Source organism: Scylla paramamosain, chromosome 38, assembly GCF_035594125.1.
Source record: "Scylla paramamosain isolate STU-SP2022 chromosome 38, ASM3559412v1, whole genome shotgun sequence".
NCBI classification, from domain to species: Eukaryota; Metazoa; Arthropoda; class Malacostraca; order Decapoda; family Portunidae; genus Scylla; species Scylla paramamosain.
This window is the reverse complement of record NC_087188.1, coordinates 9,303,735-9,320,898: the sequence shown is the minus strand read 5'-3', so window position 1 is coordinate 9,320,898 and position 17,164 is coordinate 9,303,735. Positions and strand designations below refer to the sequence as shown.

At 46.9% G+C, this 17,164-nt stretch overlaps 1 protein-coding gene across 1 annotated transcript in view; it reads right to left on the bottom strand.

The window, feature by feature from the left end:
* Positions 1 to 11,244: 11,244 nt before the first annotated feature.
* LOC135091907 (Krueppel-like factor 12) overlaps positions 11,245 to 17,164 on the bottom strand; it is a 48,577-nt gene continuing 42,657 nt past the window's right edge. Inside the window, exons 4-7 of the mRNA XM_063989971.1 lie at positions 16,254 to 17,164; positions 15,915 to 16,023; positions 15,498 to 15,802; positions 11,245 to 15,372 (exon numbers count right to left, since the gene is read on the bottom strand). The exon at positions 16,254 to 17,164 is cut by the window's right edge and continues 65 nt beyond it. Of these exons, the coding sequence (XP_063846041.1) occupies positions 15,200 to 15,372; positions 15,498 to 15,802; positions 15,915 to 16,023; positions 16,254 to 17,164 (1,498 nt within the window). The 3' untranslated portion in view covers positions 11,245 to 15,199. The remainder of the gene's footprint in view (positions 15,373 to 15,497; positions 15,803 to 15,914; positions 16,024 to 16,253) is intronic.

The following is a 17,164-nucleotide window of genomic DNA, read 5'->3' as shown; positions in this document are numbered from 1 at the left end:
AAGGGGGACCGCCTGACGTACCATTTTCCTAAGCTAATCTTCTCCCTTAGTCAAATGACCCACAGCTCTTAACCTTTAGCCACACTTGCTCTCAGCTTGCCCGTATAAGCTTAGATGAACCCTCTACATCATCACCAAGTCCTTGCCTTTCTCACAGCATTGAATTAGTAATGGAGTAATTGAAAAGATCCGTATCATTGCCTGTGTGTTTTTTTTTTTTTTTTTGTCTTTAGTAAGATAGTTTAATTTGTTACTTAGTTATTTAGTTTCTTAATTCATTTTCATTCTACTTACTTATGTAGTTACGTATTTATTTATTCATTTAAATTTCTGCACTTTTATGAATGCCTATTAGACTGTTAGGATCCTAGGCTCTGAACTTTCAATGAGCTGTGTAGTTTATTAAATTGTTGCTTTTTACTTATTCATCCATCTATTTATTTATATGTTTGTTTTATCTTGTGTTATTATTACTATTATCATTATTATTTACATTATTATGCCGTTAAGTTTATTGGACTGAGCAATTCTTATGAGTGTGTGATTTTTTTACTACCCTGTAAAACTTTAATTAGGCCGTGAAATTTTATCGGTTTGTGAGGCCTTGATATTTCAGGCCGTGAAGTTTTGATGTGGAGAAGCTCCCGTCCAATCAGGCCTTCGCCAGACCAGGGGAGAATTAAAAGGTAAAAATGTTATCCTTTTCTATGCTGTCTTGCCTTTAAATACACCTAATAAGCAAGCCATTACCAAGATAGCACACTTAGTACACTAACAATGCATCCATTATCCTGTGAATGAAGCCAGACTTTTTATGAGACAGGGAATAAAAATGAAAGAGAAAAATTGTTATCTTGCTTTCTGTTGTCTTGTTTCCAAACACGAGGCGAGTCTGAGCCAACGAAACATTAGCAAAGGCGTGTATCCCTGAAGGAAAGGTAAAATCATACCTTTTGAGGATAATTACGTGCAGGTTTACGAATCAGTGCCCCACACAAAGGCAGCCTCGGGTCCCTCGCTGGCCTCACACGCGGTCATCAATCACCCGATGGAAGGAGGGTTGCGTCCGCCGCCCAGACTTCAGAGAATTGCATTGAGGGAAGTTAACAAAGAAAAGAGATACGTTTCCTCTCGTAACAAATGACTGAGTGTGAGTGTGCGGGAGTGACTCACTAACCTGCCCCGCTGATAAAGAACACCACAGCCCGCGGATTGAAGGCTGAGGCTTGTGGTCTTTGAATGTGGAAAGAAAATAAAGCTGAACACGAGGCATTGAAGGATGAAATCAGTAACTTTTGAACAGTGGGAAAGAACACTTAAAAAGAAAAAAAAGAAGACACGGAGTACTGAAGGGGAGTATAATTTTTGAGCATGGAGAAATGTCTTGCAAATTAAATAAAGTAAAAGAACACTATAACAAGGGAGATGAAGGATGGAAATTGCGGCTTTTAAACCTGAGGAAAGAAAAAAAAATCTTGCTACGTTGAAAGTAATCGACCTTCACCGTGGGTTAAAAAGAAGAAGAAAAAAAGAAAATCATACAGACGGTGTAAATGGATATGCAATGAAAAATAAAAAGTAGAAAAAAATATTAAGAGAACTGGAAACTACATACTCTGAAGACAATACGATGCAGTCTTTCAATTAAATTTAAGCAAACATTTCTGAATTCGCTACTCATTATTTTTTTACTTCCTTTCCGTTTCTCCTTGGCTTCATTAAAAACGTCCATCCTACAAGGCCCTTCCTCCTTCTCCTCCTCCTCCTCCTCCTCCTTCTCCTCCTCCTCCTCCGCCTCCTCGCTCCACTACCTCCCTTGAAGGTGTACAAAGTGGATCATTTCTTGCCGTGTCATTAATCTCGTCATCCCTCAATGGACACTAAAATCAGACCACTTTTATCATCGTTTTGTTGCTACTGTGGAGGGAGAGAGGGAGGGAGGGAGGTAAGGAGGGAGGGAGGGAAGATAGAAAGGAAGAGTGTATGTGAGGAGGGAGTGCTGGAAAAGAGCAGATGAATAAAAATACAAGAAATTGAGAGAGAGGACACACACACACACACACACACACACACACACTACCACCACCACCACCACCACGCATAAATAAAGAGCAAGTGGCGCCAGTTATAAAAAGATAAAGCTAAAAAGAACAGAAGCAAGTCAATGGCAGAGAGAGACGAAACTAACGATAAAACATTCTGCCTTTAAGACGCCGACGCCCACCGCAGCATCTGATAAGGAAGGGAGACTCGGGGATGCGCGGGGAGAAGCAGGAGGGAGTAGCAGGCAGCGGCGGCAAGATTACACCTGCTGGAGGGTGGAGCGCTTGGCTTTATAGTCAATAACTGGACGTAAACTCGGATCCCACACCCCCACCCGAGTCCCGACCCCCCGCGGCACCTAACACTGCACCCCCACTCCTTCCTGCGCTTGCCCCACCACCCTCTCCACTCCCTTCACCACCTCTCCTAGTACCTACCCCAGTGCCTCCCCTATCACCTCCTTCTCCTCTCCCAGTACCTCCAACCCTCCTCCACCTAAGACCACCCCCATCATCAGCAATGTGACCCCCTGCACGCTTCTCTCCTCCTCCTCCTCTTCCTCCGTCAAGGTGATGGGAAACGAATCTCCACCTTTTTTTTCTCTCTCCTTTCTCTCCATTTTTTTTCTTACGTTTTTCCTCAGCGCAACTCCAGCCTCCGTTTTCGTTGCCGCCTTGCCTCACTCCATAGGTAACTTGCATAAATTGACGTCCAGTTCACAATACTAAGATTCTGATCCTCCCTCGCCTCCCCGGATCCCACGTGACTCCCAGACCCATGGATCGGGTAGGAAAGGTGATCCGTCTCTCCTACACGTATCCTTAGACATCCTACAGGAGTCTCCGAGCACGCCTACGACACCTATGGATTTAAATGGGTAGGATCCTGTCTGCAATTGTGGTAATCCGTCTTGATATATGTGTGTGTGTGTGTGTGTGTGTGTGTGTGTGTGTGTGTGTGTGTGTGTGTGTGTGTGTGTGTGTGTGTGTAGAACCGCATGTAACAAACGAAACATTCAGAAACGCACGAAAAAAAAAATATTACGAACTCAACGGAACACATACAAACACACACACACACACACACACACACACACATACACACACACACACACACACACACACACCACCACCACACAAAAAAGACAAGAATACCGAGGACTCTCCAGCGATAAGAACTGGAAAGAAAACTCCACACCGATACCTTACCGATAAGGCGACCAGATAGGATCCATGTCCCCAATGCCAACAGTCTCGTCCTCTGCAAACACTCGCTTTCCCACACACGCCAGACATGTCCACGGTGTCCTAAAATAGCTGACTAAATAGCTCGGCGGCAGGGCAGGCATTGGGCAGGCGAGGCGCGGGACACGAGGCCATGCGACGGTCGTGTTTGCCTTGTTACGTGAAACCTGAGCATCCTCTAAGTATGTGGATATCCTACATGTACGCTGAAAGGACTGTAGGATTTGCGGTTAGAAAGGTGTATTGTTTAAGATAATGAAATCTGTGGAAATTGTAAAGATTTAATTAACTCTTCGGTCTCGTCTATTGCATGTTTTTTTTTTTTTTTCTGTTTACTTTGTTTGTATATCTTCTTGCTTTCTTATATACCTTCTGTTACAAAAAGAGGAGAACTTATAATGTATTACAGTCTTTCAACTACAATAAAAAAAAAACATCGAAAGTTAGAGAAGCCACAAGGAACAGTTCATTATTTAACATCACACAAATTAGAGAAAGTTGAATCCTTCCATGACAAACAAAGACTACCATAACAAATGCCTAGAAAAATCCTGTTTATTCCCTCACCTGTACACCTGATGAGGAGTCTACAGCGCCCCTCAGCCCCACACACCTGCACCACATCTGCGAGGCAAGGTGGGGCGGCTTCTCCCTCCCTGACGAAGCAGCAGCCCTGACTAATATTACTGCTGATTCACTTAATTGGTCACGCGTCCCACTTATAATTTGCACATCAATCGCCTGTTTTCTATTTTGTACCTGTATTTATTTTCAGGCTTGTTGGGCAGCAATTTTGTGTCTCGTGGAGGGAGAAAAATGGCTCACTTCCTCCAGTGTTGCATGCAGGCACACGCTAGAGAGAGGGAGAGGGAGGAGAGAGGGAGGGAGTGAGGGAGAGAGGGAGAGAGGGAGACAGACGGAGACAGAGAGAGAGAGAGAGAGAGAGAGAGAGAGAGAGAGAGAGAGAGAGAGAGAGAGAGAGAGAGAGAGAGAGAGAGAGAGAGAGAGAGAGAGAGAGAGAGAGAGAGATGTAGCCTAACTCCTAGCTTCTTTTGTTCCTTCCTATTCAAATCTCCATGATATATATATATTTTTTTAATGTTTTGTGTACGTTCCCTTCTTCAAAGATAGCAAATCTAAAAAAAAAAAAAAATATATACATGTTTCCCAAATCATAAAAGTTGAGCATATCCATTTTATTTTTTCCTTTTTCCTTCCCATTTTTGTATCCATTCATTGTTTATTTATATTGCAGCTAATGGAAGGCTATTTCTTTCAATTACATATTTCAATCACGATTCCACTGATTCATTCATTCATCTGCGTGAGTCAAAACTATTAAACACCTGATGAATGCACACGAAGAACCAACTCCTTCTTTATTTATTTTTCTTTCCATTTTTCTTTTCAGTAGTAATAGCCTTTCCCTCCAAAATAAAATAAAAACTATATATTTTTTCACTATATAATAAATTTTCGCCGCACTCTCTAAATGCACACACACACAAAAAAAAGAAGATAAACAAACGAAAACCTAAAGGAAACAAAAATAAAAAAGGCATTTTTTCACTTCTCATATAAATTTTCATCGCACTGAGGGAATATGAAAAAAATAGATAAGTAAACAGGAAAACTCAAAACAAACCACAAAAATAGTGAAACAGGCAGTTCACAACATCCCATAAACCAACTTGGCCAACAACCTTTTCAGGATTTTCCGTGTAAACTTTCAGTGACAATAGAATTCCCTATATATTTTTCTATATCTAAATATTTTTATCCACTTATTCACTCATTTTCACTTTTGCAGTCCCTCACCGGCTCCCTAGCATGTAAAATGGAAGAAAAAAATCATTTCTTCTTATCTTATCTTAGAGTGAACTGCATCCGCAAGCCTGTACCATCCTGCTCCTCCTCCTCATCATCACAACCATCATCATCACCCTCATCTCTCACCAGCGTCCAAGCATCCTCCTATCAAGGCCTCAGGAACAAGCAGCTTCTTACATCCTCCTCCTTATAATCATCATCTTCAACCTGTATTTCTCACCGCCCTTCCAGGAACACCCTCCGACCAAAGCAATTTCAAAAACTCGCCAAGAAGCTAAGGAGACGAGAAAACACATTCGCAAAACACTGCTGCGTCTTATTTTTGGCATTTATCTGGCTCTAGTGGGCGTTCTTAGGCTGCTTTTATGGTTATAGTAGTAGTTTATCACGTATTCTGTATTGTCAATCAGTATAACATCCACGTGAACCCGACTAGTCATCTCCGTGGCCTTTCAAAACAGTACTTGTGAGACTCAAAACCGTTCCTAGATACAGGTCAAGCAGCGGAGAGGATCCCCAGCCTTGCCATCACGCCCAACCGGTTACATAAACTTCGACTTTCATCCTGCTCCTTCTGACCCTTCTCTTCCCCTCCCCCCCTTCACCAGTCTTCTAAACACACCTCCGGGTTGAGTCACGACGATGTTTAAAATCCTATAATCGCCCGGAGCCGCAAAGGACAAGAATGATGGTTAAAAATCCGGTTATCTCGAGTCAATCCCCATGGCTGTTGTTTTCCGTACACCCGGACATCCCTTTCGGACCCAACGCGAGTTTCCGAATGAATTTTTAAAGGGTGTTATTTTCCTTTCCTTGTTTAGTGAGTTTGTCTTATTTGGGTTTTTTCAGATATTTTTACACTGTTTTGGGACGCAAGTGATAGCATAGCAGGATATCTACTTGACGTATTGACTTTTCCTAAAGGGGTTAATCACGTTTTCTGTTTAGGAAGTTTTAGCGTCTTTTAATATTTTTGACACAATTTTAAGGACCTCCCTGATAGCTTAGTCAAATAAACTCCACAGATTTATTATTTCTTTTCTCAACTTATCTCGTATATGAATAAACTTTTTTTTTTTTTGTATATTTTAAGATTTGTCGGTCTACCAATTTTGAAAAGTTTTCTAGTGTTTGTCACGAGTCTTCTGCTAACATGCTCCGTGGCGCATAAAGAGACTTGCTGTGAGTTTTGTTGAACACTTGATCATCACGTAACAACAAGCAACTGTAAAACGTAATTCAGAGAAAAAAAAAATAACGTTTTTGCAACAAACTTCAGTAAAAACAAGCTACCCCAGAAATAAACACTATTTGTTCCTAATTTATGCCTCTTTTTTTTTATGTTCTAATTTTACTAAGCACAATCACGAAACACTGAAATTAAACAGAATCAAGCAGCTTTTTCACAAACCTGACTCTGCTGCTTTTCCTCGTAACAAAGACACATTTCCTTGTAGCTCCACCAGGAAAACGAGAAGAAAGAGAAGAACACAACAGGAAAAAACAAACTGAAATCACACAACTCTACCTCCCCCGGTCCTTCCAGTTCCTTCCAGGTAATTAGAGGTGTTCCAGGTGAGCGGTAGTGGTCCTCTGAGATTGGGTTTCACCAGATAACCCTCAACGCAGATACACGGTAATTTCTATCAACCTGAGTTTACAATTATCACAAATTCGAGACAGGTGCCGCGGCCGTCACCACACACACACACACAAACACACGAACGGTTGCTGTTTTAAGACAAATAGTTCTCTTGCAGTAACGGATTCAAAAACACGCATAGGACGACTGCTGTTTCATTACCAGCAAACGTTACCTCAGCCAAAACTAACGAGACACGAAAAGAAATACACCTGTGCCATGCTATCTCTCGGAAATGACTACACACACACACACACACACACACACACACACACACACACACACAGCAGCCTCCCACGAAGCAATACTGACTGGAAAACATAAGAACTTCTTGATGATCTCTCATTCCCCTGCTGGAAGGAAGAACGGACGCGCGCGGGGCGGAGTGAGCAACAAGGTTTTACGCAATATAATAGTGTTCTTAAAGTTTTTGAGTGTGTTGTCAGAGAGAGACTATTATACAAATGACACCATCCGTCTTCCTGATAGCTCTATATAGGACTGGCGAGTGTGAGGGCGCGAGGAAGGAGATGGGGTGATACCAAGACCCCGGGAGGCAGGGCGGGGAAAAGAATATTGCGTTAGGATATGATATGTAAAGACTCTGGGGGAGATGTGGGGGAGGCGATGAATTAAGTATGTGAGAAAGAAAAAAAGAAGAAAGAAGGTTAGAAAGTGAGTTACGAGGAAGAGAATACTGCGTTAGATGAGATGGAAGGACGTTTCTCCAGTGGATGATGCATGGGATGAGGATGTGTGATTGTGTGCATCAGAGCGAAGAAGAATGAGGGAAGGAGTCAATGAGGAAGACTAAGCAGTGAAGTATAAGGAGTAAGGAAGCTGTGTTGAGGAAGTGTGTATGTGTATGAGTGAGGGGGATACAGAGGAAGAGTTGAAAGTAGTATAAGGACGAGAATGAGAATATATGTGTGAATGTGAAGAGGGAGAGGAGGAGGAGGAGGAGGAGGAGGAGGAGAAAAAATAAAAGAAGAAGAAGAAGAAGACTAGAAAGCGAGGGAGGTCTGAGCAGCAGTACATGGGTACCGTCATTATGATGATGTGATGGGAAAGAGAGAGAGAAGGAGATAGAGAGAGGAGGCAAGAAATGATGGTATTGTAAGTAACAAAGGAATAAGTACATGGGTGTGGACAGCGTGCAATTTGCTTGGCGGCACACACACACACACACACACACACACACACACACACACACACACACACACACACACACACACAAGCGGCGACAGCAGCCTCACTATCACCTTCTTTTCACCCTTCACAGCGGTAGCCACACGCAGTCTGAAACTCGCCCCCGACCATCCATCACCCACGCTCCCCATCACCTCATCTGTCATCATTCCACCCCCTCCTATCTCCCCCATATAGGAGCTGATACAAAGAGCTGCCTATGCATATGTTACGTACGCGGCGGGCTGTGGCTAAGGGGGGGCTAAGGGGTGAGCATCTGAGGGACCTTGTTTGGGGTACAGGTGTATGTTATCACCTGGGAGTCAAAGGTATGTATCTATCCTGCTATTATTTACCTGATTCCCCTTCTGTTATATGGCGTCCCCGTGCCCCTGCTGACCCAGGCTTGGCTATATATGGCGAGGGGGAGATATCGGGTTACTGCTGCTGCTGCTACTGCTGCTGCTGCTGCTGCTTCTACTGCTGCTGCTACTCTTTCTGTTGCTGTTACTGCTACTATTTCTCTCATTACTATTTCCATTTCTGTTCCTACTATTTCTGTTACTAATACTACTTGTCTACTATTACCTCTACTGCCACTGCTACTACTAACATATTCCTCGCCCCTACTACTACTGCCACTGCCACTACTGTTACTACTACTACTACTATCACTAGTACTACTTTCACCACGACGACCACCACCACCACCACCACTATCACCACTACCACTGCTGAATATAAAGAAAGAATACAGACTCCGTCAGACAAAATGCAATCATGAAAATACATCAGGCCAGAGGAGACTATCAATGCAGGGATACACCTTGAGCCTCCCCCTCCTCCTCCTCGTCCTATTCCTCCTCCTCCTCTGTCCGATCGTCCAGGCGCCCCACCGTGAGTCTGGGATTAACGGCGAACCAGCCATTATTTTTACCCCCCAACAAACCTCCTCGTGAGTGGTCTTGGTCTGGTGATGCAGAGACCGATCGCCATTTGTTCACGAGTGCGTTTCTTCCAATTCGATCCCTTGTACAGTATTAGCGTAGGAATCTGGGGAGCGTTTAGTTGTTTCTGAGTGTAATGTTCGTAATGTGGAGTTTTGAGATGAGATAAAGTAAGTGCCTCTTTATCTATTACCTGAAGCGTTTCTTTTAAATAAAACAAGATATACTAAGATGACAAGTGTGTAAGTGAACAATTATATTAAAAATGTCTTGAAAGTTACGTTCCTGATACTAAAAGTGGATATAAAATTCTTAAAACAATACTATTCAATTCTTCATTGTACTGACTCGTTTATGATACTTTTTTTCACTATTGTAATTTCAGTTGTGGAAAAAAAAAAGACGAAAATGAAACCATCTCGTGGGTCTTGTCTTCCTACTTGCATTTCTGGTCGTAATTGACACGCCTGTCTTTCGTAATGTATAAGTTATAAATAATTAAGAGCGAGAGAAAGAAGAAAATATGCAAAAACTAAACAACAAAAAATCCAACATAAAAAAAGATATTTACGTGTCGCATATACAAAATGAATCTACAAATTTTAGGCACAACACACACACACACACACACACACACACTCCAGGTTCTCTCATAGCGGGTCTTCTGATTTTATTGACGATTTCATCTCATTTCGGCATCAGTCGGGTCAAAGATCAACCGGTTTTGAGCGATCTGACCTGAACGTAACCGATGCATTATGGGACCTGAACCGACCTTTCCAATATATACTGCCTGTGTGTGTGTGTGTGTGTGTGTGTGTGTGTGTGTGTGTGTGTGTGTGTGTGTGTGTGTGTGTGTGTGTGCACTAAGGACGATATTAATCTTGGAAAGGCGTGATGGAGCGTGGGGAAGGAGGAGGAGGAGGAGGAGGAAGAGGAGGAGGTGATTGTGATAGCAGAAGAGGAGGAGCAATGGGAGGAGGACGCTGGAAAGGGAGGAGTAGAATGGAGAAAGGGACTGAAGAGATAAAGGGATACTTGAAGGAAGAAAGGAGGAGTAGGAGGAGGAGGAGGAGGAGGAGGAAGAGAAAAACCGGGCGAAGAGATAGGAGAGAAGAGCAGAGTGTATGAGGAGGAGAGAAGATGATAAGAGAAGGAAAGAGTAGATAGGAGGAAAGAAGGGCTCATAAGAAAGAGAGAGAGAGAGAGAGAGAGAGGCAACGCGTGGGGAGGAAAGAAGATGGAGCGAAGAGGAGACAAGGAGGAAATGTGTAAGAGTTTCTCCGTCCACTCTCCGTCTCCCTCTCCCTCTCTCTCTCTCCCTCCTACGATGCAGTGAAGTTGTCAAGATCCACGTCCAAATGTTACCGAGACACGCTATTGCAATTACCATTCTGTTCTGAAACCGTAGAGTCATCCTTTATTACACACTTCCTTATGTTTATTTTTTTATTTTTATTCACCTTTATTTTTCGTAGGTGTCTGATGTATGTTCAATTTCTATGGCAACATTAAGGAAAAGGTATGAGAAGTGTATGGTGTAATTGCTATATTATATTTCGTTCGCTCATTCTAGCTTTTATTTATACTCTTACTCTCCCTCCTTCGCTGTGCGTCTGTCTATGCGTCCGTTAATCCGCCTGTCTGTCTGCATGTCTCTTGCTCTTGGCTGTGTGTATGTATGTGTAGCGTCTGTTTTTCCTTCCCCCCCCGCCATCTCTTTATTTTTATGTATGTATGTTTATTTATGTATGTATGTATGTTTCCTCTCTAAGCTCTTTATGTCCAGATTCACTCCTGCACAACCCCCCTCCCTACTCTCTCCCGGTATGGCTCACAGGTGGGCGGGGCACCTAGCCTGTGACGTCACCTGGCTACTAACTCAGGTGAGAGCAGAGTTACGGCGGCGTGGAAATTAACAGGTAACGCCGGTAGCCGCTTGATCCACCTTGACTCACCTGCACTTATATGTTAATAAGCAATTTCAGTAGCGCAGTCAGCCATTGTTCCCCGCAGTAAAGCAATTCTGATAACTTCATTTCCACTGCTGGTGTCTCCCTCACTTTCCTGGTGGTAGTGGTGGTGGTGGAGTGGTGTGGCTGTAGGCGTGTCTGCTCTCTGCTTGCCGCTGACTAACTGGCGAGTTTCGTTTTTTGCTGCATCATGAGGTGTTTCAGTGAAGGGTTTGTATCGTTCGAGTTTTAATGAAGCTTCAAAGTCGTGTTTTGTTTTGATTTGTGTTTGTGGGTCAAGGATGATTTGTTTTTGTTGGTGTGTCCTTAGTGTGATTGCTTTTTTTTTTTTTGTTCTTTCTCTCTTACTTTCATGCAGGGAAGAAAAACACGTTAAACAGGAGCAACCGTATTATATTATATTATTTATATTATAAAGGAGATTGTATGTACAAGGATTTACACTTCAATATAATACTATTGAATTCTGGAATCTCTGTTTATCTTACAAAAATAGTCATCTAGATTTTATAATAGAAACACTAAATGCATCTCGCACAACACAGATCACATGAGGTCTAGAGCAACGCAGAGCAGTCATCCCCTCAACACAACACTGAATCCTGCAGCCACTTGCAACACTGGACTGGGGAGTGTTGCTGGAGGGCAGGACCAGGAGGGAACTCGGTGGGTCTACGGTCCAGCTCCTGCACGAGTCCCTGTGGCCGTAGGGATGCCAGCAGCCTTCACGAGGTTATTAGGACACTTGTCTCCTGATGGCATGTTGTGAGGTGGAGAGGAAATAGGAATGTGCATGAAAAGCTGATACTTGGACAATTCCTGGTCTAGAACAGTGGCTCACAAACTTTGGGGGAAAGGGGGGGGAGTCCAAGGCGGGGTGAAGAGGATACACTGGGAACGTGAAACCATCTGGCCAAAAATCATTGAAATTACTCCGAAAAGCAAATGTTGATTAAAATCTCTCGTCCCTTTATTATTTGTTTCATTTGTTTTAACGCAAACGAACCTCTTTTTTTTTTATCATAGTGATAATTATGAACTGTAAAATTTTATTACATTAAAGCAAACAGTAAAGTCGGTGAGGGGTGAGGTGGCGTGCGATTGTTTGAAGCAAAAGACGGAAAGTCATGCAAAATAGTTTGGGAACCACTGGTCAAGAGGGAGGATACAGAATTCGAAGGATAGGAATAGGATGTGTGTGTGTGTGTGCGTGTGTATGTGTGTGTGTGTGTGTGGAGGACCTACATACAGCTAGACCGTCTCTCATTGAGTTGCGTGCCTCTGAGGACGCTCACAGAAACACCCATACTCCTTGCAACACAATGACATGAATCAGCTGATCATTTATGACTTTCGAATCCAAGTGCTGCTCTGGAAATTACAATGAAGCAACACAACATTTACCGCAACATTCCAAGGTTCATTAGTGGTGTGTCTTGTTGCATATTTATTGGTGACTTGATTGTTTACATTACTGCAGTGTCTGATGCATTGATGAAGAACCAGATTAACACTTGTGGACAGAACTGACGGGGGGACGGGACGGGACGGGGGAGATGTGACGATAGGACGTGACGGGACAGACGAGAGACAATGAGGTTTACACAACACCTTAACCACACTACCCGACGATGACTGGACGACACACACACACACACACACACACACACACACACAGCCACAGGAACACATATAAAACAAGAAAGAAAACACGACGACAAAAGCCCGAGGGTAGTAAATCAACTAAGATCAACACATAAATAGCTCGCGGGGAATAGAAAACGGGAGGTCAAAGGGGCGACTACATTAAGAGGAGAAAACGGACCGCCAAATGATCGACGGCAAATATTATCTTCGACTTCCCGTTATTCTTCCTTCCTCTCCTTCCTCGCCACCACACGTCAGGGAAGGAAGAGACAACGCAGGACTCCTTTCTCTCCTCCATCACGCCCTCACGCTTTCCAGAGAGCATTTAAAGCCTCTAAAGGACTCCCTACGAAGAAAGGTATAGAAAAAAAAGGTCTCTTCTAGGTTCGCCCCACCACCCCCGAGTCTTCCTTAAAAAAAGGGGAAAGGAACCCCAAAACGACCCTTTAAGTTTATGGCACTTAATGCGAAGCGGCTCCACGGGTTACCGAGAGGGGAAGGGAAAGGGGGAGGAGGAAAGGCAGAATGGGGAATGGGGGAAGGGAAGTGGTTAAAGGGAGAAGAGTGCATTTAATAGCTCATTTTTTAACCTCAAACGAGTCTTGTGGCATTGCTCGTCTTTGTACAAATAATTCACGTGAACTACCAAAGACAGAGTGCTTGCCCCGCCCCGCCCCGCCCCGCCACCTCGTTCCCTTCCCCGCCAAGTTAGAGCGTCCAGCCGCCAGCAGCCAGGATCGGGGTGCGGCGAGGGAGGGGGAGGCGGGAACGAAAGGCGAGCGTCAGGAAGAACCGTTGAGGGATCTGGGAGTGTACAGGATGTGTCTAATTCAGCGAGTTTCTCCCAAGAACTAAGAAAAGAGAAAGTCCGCTGCAGAGTCAAAAGTAAAGTGAATCACCTTTAAATATTTCACGGCACTCAGGTAAAGAGATGAATCAAGGTTGGTAAGGCAGGTGTGACAGGAGGAAGAGGAGGAGGAAGAGGAGGAGGAGGAGGAGGAGGAGGAGGAGGAGGAGGAGGAGGCGAGTCAGTCCCTTTCCTTTCACAATGACTACGAGAGGCCTGGAGTGGAGGTCAGGTCAACTATTCCCAACGTGACCTTCACCTCAGAGTCTCAGAGGGACGGACGCCGCCTGGAATACAAACTCCTGCTAAGAACCCGGCGAGTCCTTAGCGGCTCGAGGGTAGCGGCGCGTGGCTTGCTCTTAGTCGACTTCAACTACTTTTAAATAGTTATCTACGTAGTTATCTTCCCGAGAAGGAGAGAGAAAGGAAAGCCACCTATTTACAAGGAGAGAAAAGTTATTTGTACTTCGTGATAATGGAAGACTGTGATAGAAAGAGCGACTTAGTCCTTGATGGAGGCCTAGGGGACTGGGGGCTCCGGGGGACGGGGGAGGGAGGGGTCGTGGCCACGCAGTCCCAGCAGGGAGTTGCATCATCACAGCGGGTCGTCAGGTAAACCCACGGACAAGATGATTAATTCCCGGCACAGGCTGCTGGTGCCGAGGCGCCGGGCTGACCGTGACCCGCCGCGGCGACCCTCTAGGCGGCGGTCACTCCTCACTCCCACTACGACTACGGGACGGAGACAGGATGACCACAACACTCGCCGCGCAATGCAACCATCTGGCGAGTGTCGGAGAGGTGATATGTAGTAAGGGAGGGCGTGGCGCCGCCAGGCAGCTCCTCCTTCGACGCGGGTTCAGAGAGAATCCTTGACCAGTGGTGAGGCTGAGTGCTGAGTGTAGAGGTGAACGAACAGGAACAGACGCACAGAGGAGGGCATGTCTGCCTCTCAGGATGGACTTACGATCGTCCAACACCGCGAGTCACACAAGAAAAAAAATCATCACAAACAAACACGCAAAACATCGAAACAATAACAACAGAAGCGCTTAGCCTACATCCAGACAAGATCACAGACAACCACAAGAAACATGTACATGTATGGCAGTATAAAAAATATATCCAGATAGAATGTGCTACAGAAAATATAATCTTGCAGGCCTAGGAGGCCCATGGGCCCTCAGACCTCGGGAACACGCTGCACAACGACGCGTCTCTGCAGTAGCACCATTGTTGCTGCTCCGGCGTCGCCCCGCCGCCCGCCTGTCACACAGACTTCCGGCGCGTGGTGCCGCTAGCCGCGGGGAAGCTGAGCCTCGCGGCTTCCAGGAAATAGAAATGCACGTTCTAATTCAGAGTAAACATGCTCATCTGGTGCCATTCTCTCCAGTGTAAGTGTTTCCTCATCTCGATGTCGCAGCAATAGTAGGGGCGGGAGGGGAGCGGGGGGCGCTGCTTCACTGTCACCTGCTGACCCGCCCGCAGCCCCGAAGCCGCCATTAGTGGGGGGATAGGAGGGACGACCCTTGCGGCGTTGGTAATACTGACAGGAGGCTGCTCAATGTTGCAAACATTCTTGATAAAATTTAAATAATTAAAACGCGTGAGATCGAATACACATCCTTCACTCGTACCTTCCGAAGGCTCCGGGGCAAGCGCGCCTCGGCCAGGAGGACGGTGGCCGCGGGGTGCGACCTAGTGACTGAGGCAATCCCTCGTTCCGCTCGTCTCACCAACAAATGCACAGTTATCACAGGTGGAGAAGGCTCGCTCTGCGCGGGAGAGGGAGGCATCTCGTCAGCGGAGTCTCCTTCATCCCTAGCGGCTCCGCGCCCTCAGTGCCGCTTCATGTGCAGCGAGAGGTGGTCTGACCGCGAGAAGGACCGCTGACACAGCTGGCACTTGAAGGGCTTCTGGCCCGTGTGTTTGCGGTAGTGGCGCGTCAGCTCGTCCGACCGTGCGAACCTCCACTTGCAGCCGTCCCACGTGCACTGGTACGGCTTCTCTCCTGCAGGGAGAAGAAAAACACTTGAGCTTAACACGAGTGGTGAACACAGCACACAATGCGGGTACCTGCACCGCCATTGTCACCAATTAATCATGTCACCAGATGCCATTAATCAGGATGCTTACCTGTGTGTGTACGTTTGTGTGCCTTCAAGTGTGAACTCTTAGTGTACACTTTTTCACAGCCTTCAAAATCGCAGCGGTGAGCCTTCCGCCTCCTGAGGACCTCCGGGTAGTCAGCGGACGGGGGAGGGGGACGGCCAGGGGGACGAGCGCCTGCAGGGGGCGACGAAGGAGAGGACGAGGAAGAGGACGAGGAGGAGATGGTGGAGGAGGTAAGGGCGGTGGTGTGGGGCGGTGAAGAGAGGCGGGTGCCGGCCAGGGGAGGCGGCGAGGGACTCTCACTCAGCGATCTCTTCCCGTAAAGGGCTCTGGGGGCAGGACACAGCCCAGGTGAGGCAAGATGGCGAGACACAGGCACGTTATCATATTTCAGGCTTGTGCCACACTCACAATCAAGGAAGCAATCAAAACGGTACTTACAGGGACGCTTCTCGTATCCTCTGCAGGGAGAGGAAGGGCGAGGTGGTGCCGTTGTGGAAGGAACTCTCCAGGCTCATGTTGAGGGTGTCCATGGGACTCTTGCCCAGCTCTGCCAGGCGAGGAAAGACAACACTGAGTATTCCGCAAGACTGACCCCCGACCACCACTATCACAACACCTGCTGTTGTTACTACTACTGCTACTACTGCTACTACTACTACTGCTGCTGCTGCTACTGCTACTAATGATGCTACTGCTACTATTGCTACTAATAATGTTACGCACTACTATTACTTCTACCACTACTTCTACTAGTACAGCTTGGCAAGTGACACTTACCAGACTTGAGGGTGAGGTCGAGGCCGAGGGGCAGGGGGAGGGAGCCCGGGAACCTGGACATATGCAGCAGGAAGGCGGGGTCGCTGGGCCTGAGTGGCGAGCCGCTGGCGCCCACCACCTGGTCGGGACTCATGCAGAAGCTGGAGGTGTGGAGCGGCAGGCCCATGTGCAGGGCGGGCAGGTCAAGGGCGGACAGGCCGCTGTGGTCCGGGGAGAGGGTGGGGGACCTGGTCCTGGGCACGCCGCAGCTGGAAGTCACGGACACGGAGCGCGGCTCCACCGTTAGGCTCTGAGGCAAAGATTTGGAGGAGGAGGAGGAGGTGGAGTGCGTGGCGGAGAGCGTCACTGCAAGGGTTTGCGAGGGCTTGGACACTGCGCCGGTCTCCGAGGCGCTGGAGGTGTAGCGGGACACCTGCCTGATGGACAAGGGGGGAGAGGCGCCCTCCGAGTACTTGAAGGGCGGGTGCTCCAAGTGCTTGTGGCCGTTACTCTCGCTCACCCGAGGCACGCGGTCGCTGGAGCCGCTCTCTGCCTCTGCTTGGGCAGCGGCAAGGGACCCCACAATGGACACGCTGAGCGCGCTGCCAGGGGAATGCTGCTGCTGCTGCTGCTGCTGCTGCTGCTGCTCGGTGGGCCGACGCTCGGCAGATACCTTGGGCCCTTGCTCAGTCAGCAACAAGCTGACAGCGCGCTGGTCGTTACCCGGCGGTCGTCGTGTCTTATCCACCGGGAGTCTAACGGGGGTGAAGCCCAGGGGCCCTGAGGGTGGTCGCGAGGGGTCCGGGTGGGGCCCGAACCTCGGCAGCCGCAGGGAAGAGCCCTGAGGCCCCGGCTGGTGGCCGTGGGTCACTGGCGCCCCGGCCACCCTGGAGACTGGCTTGACATGGCCAGGGCTGGGCTGGGGATCGGCT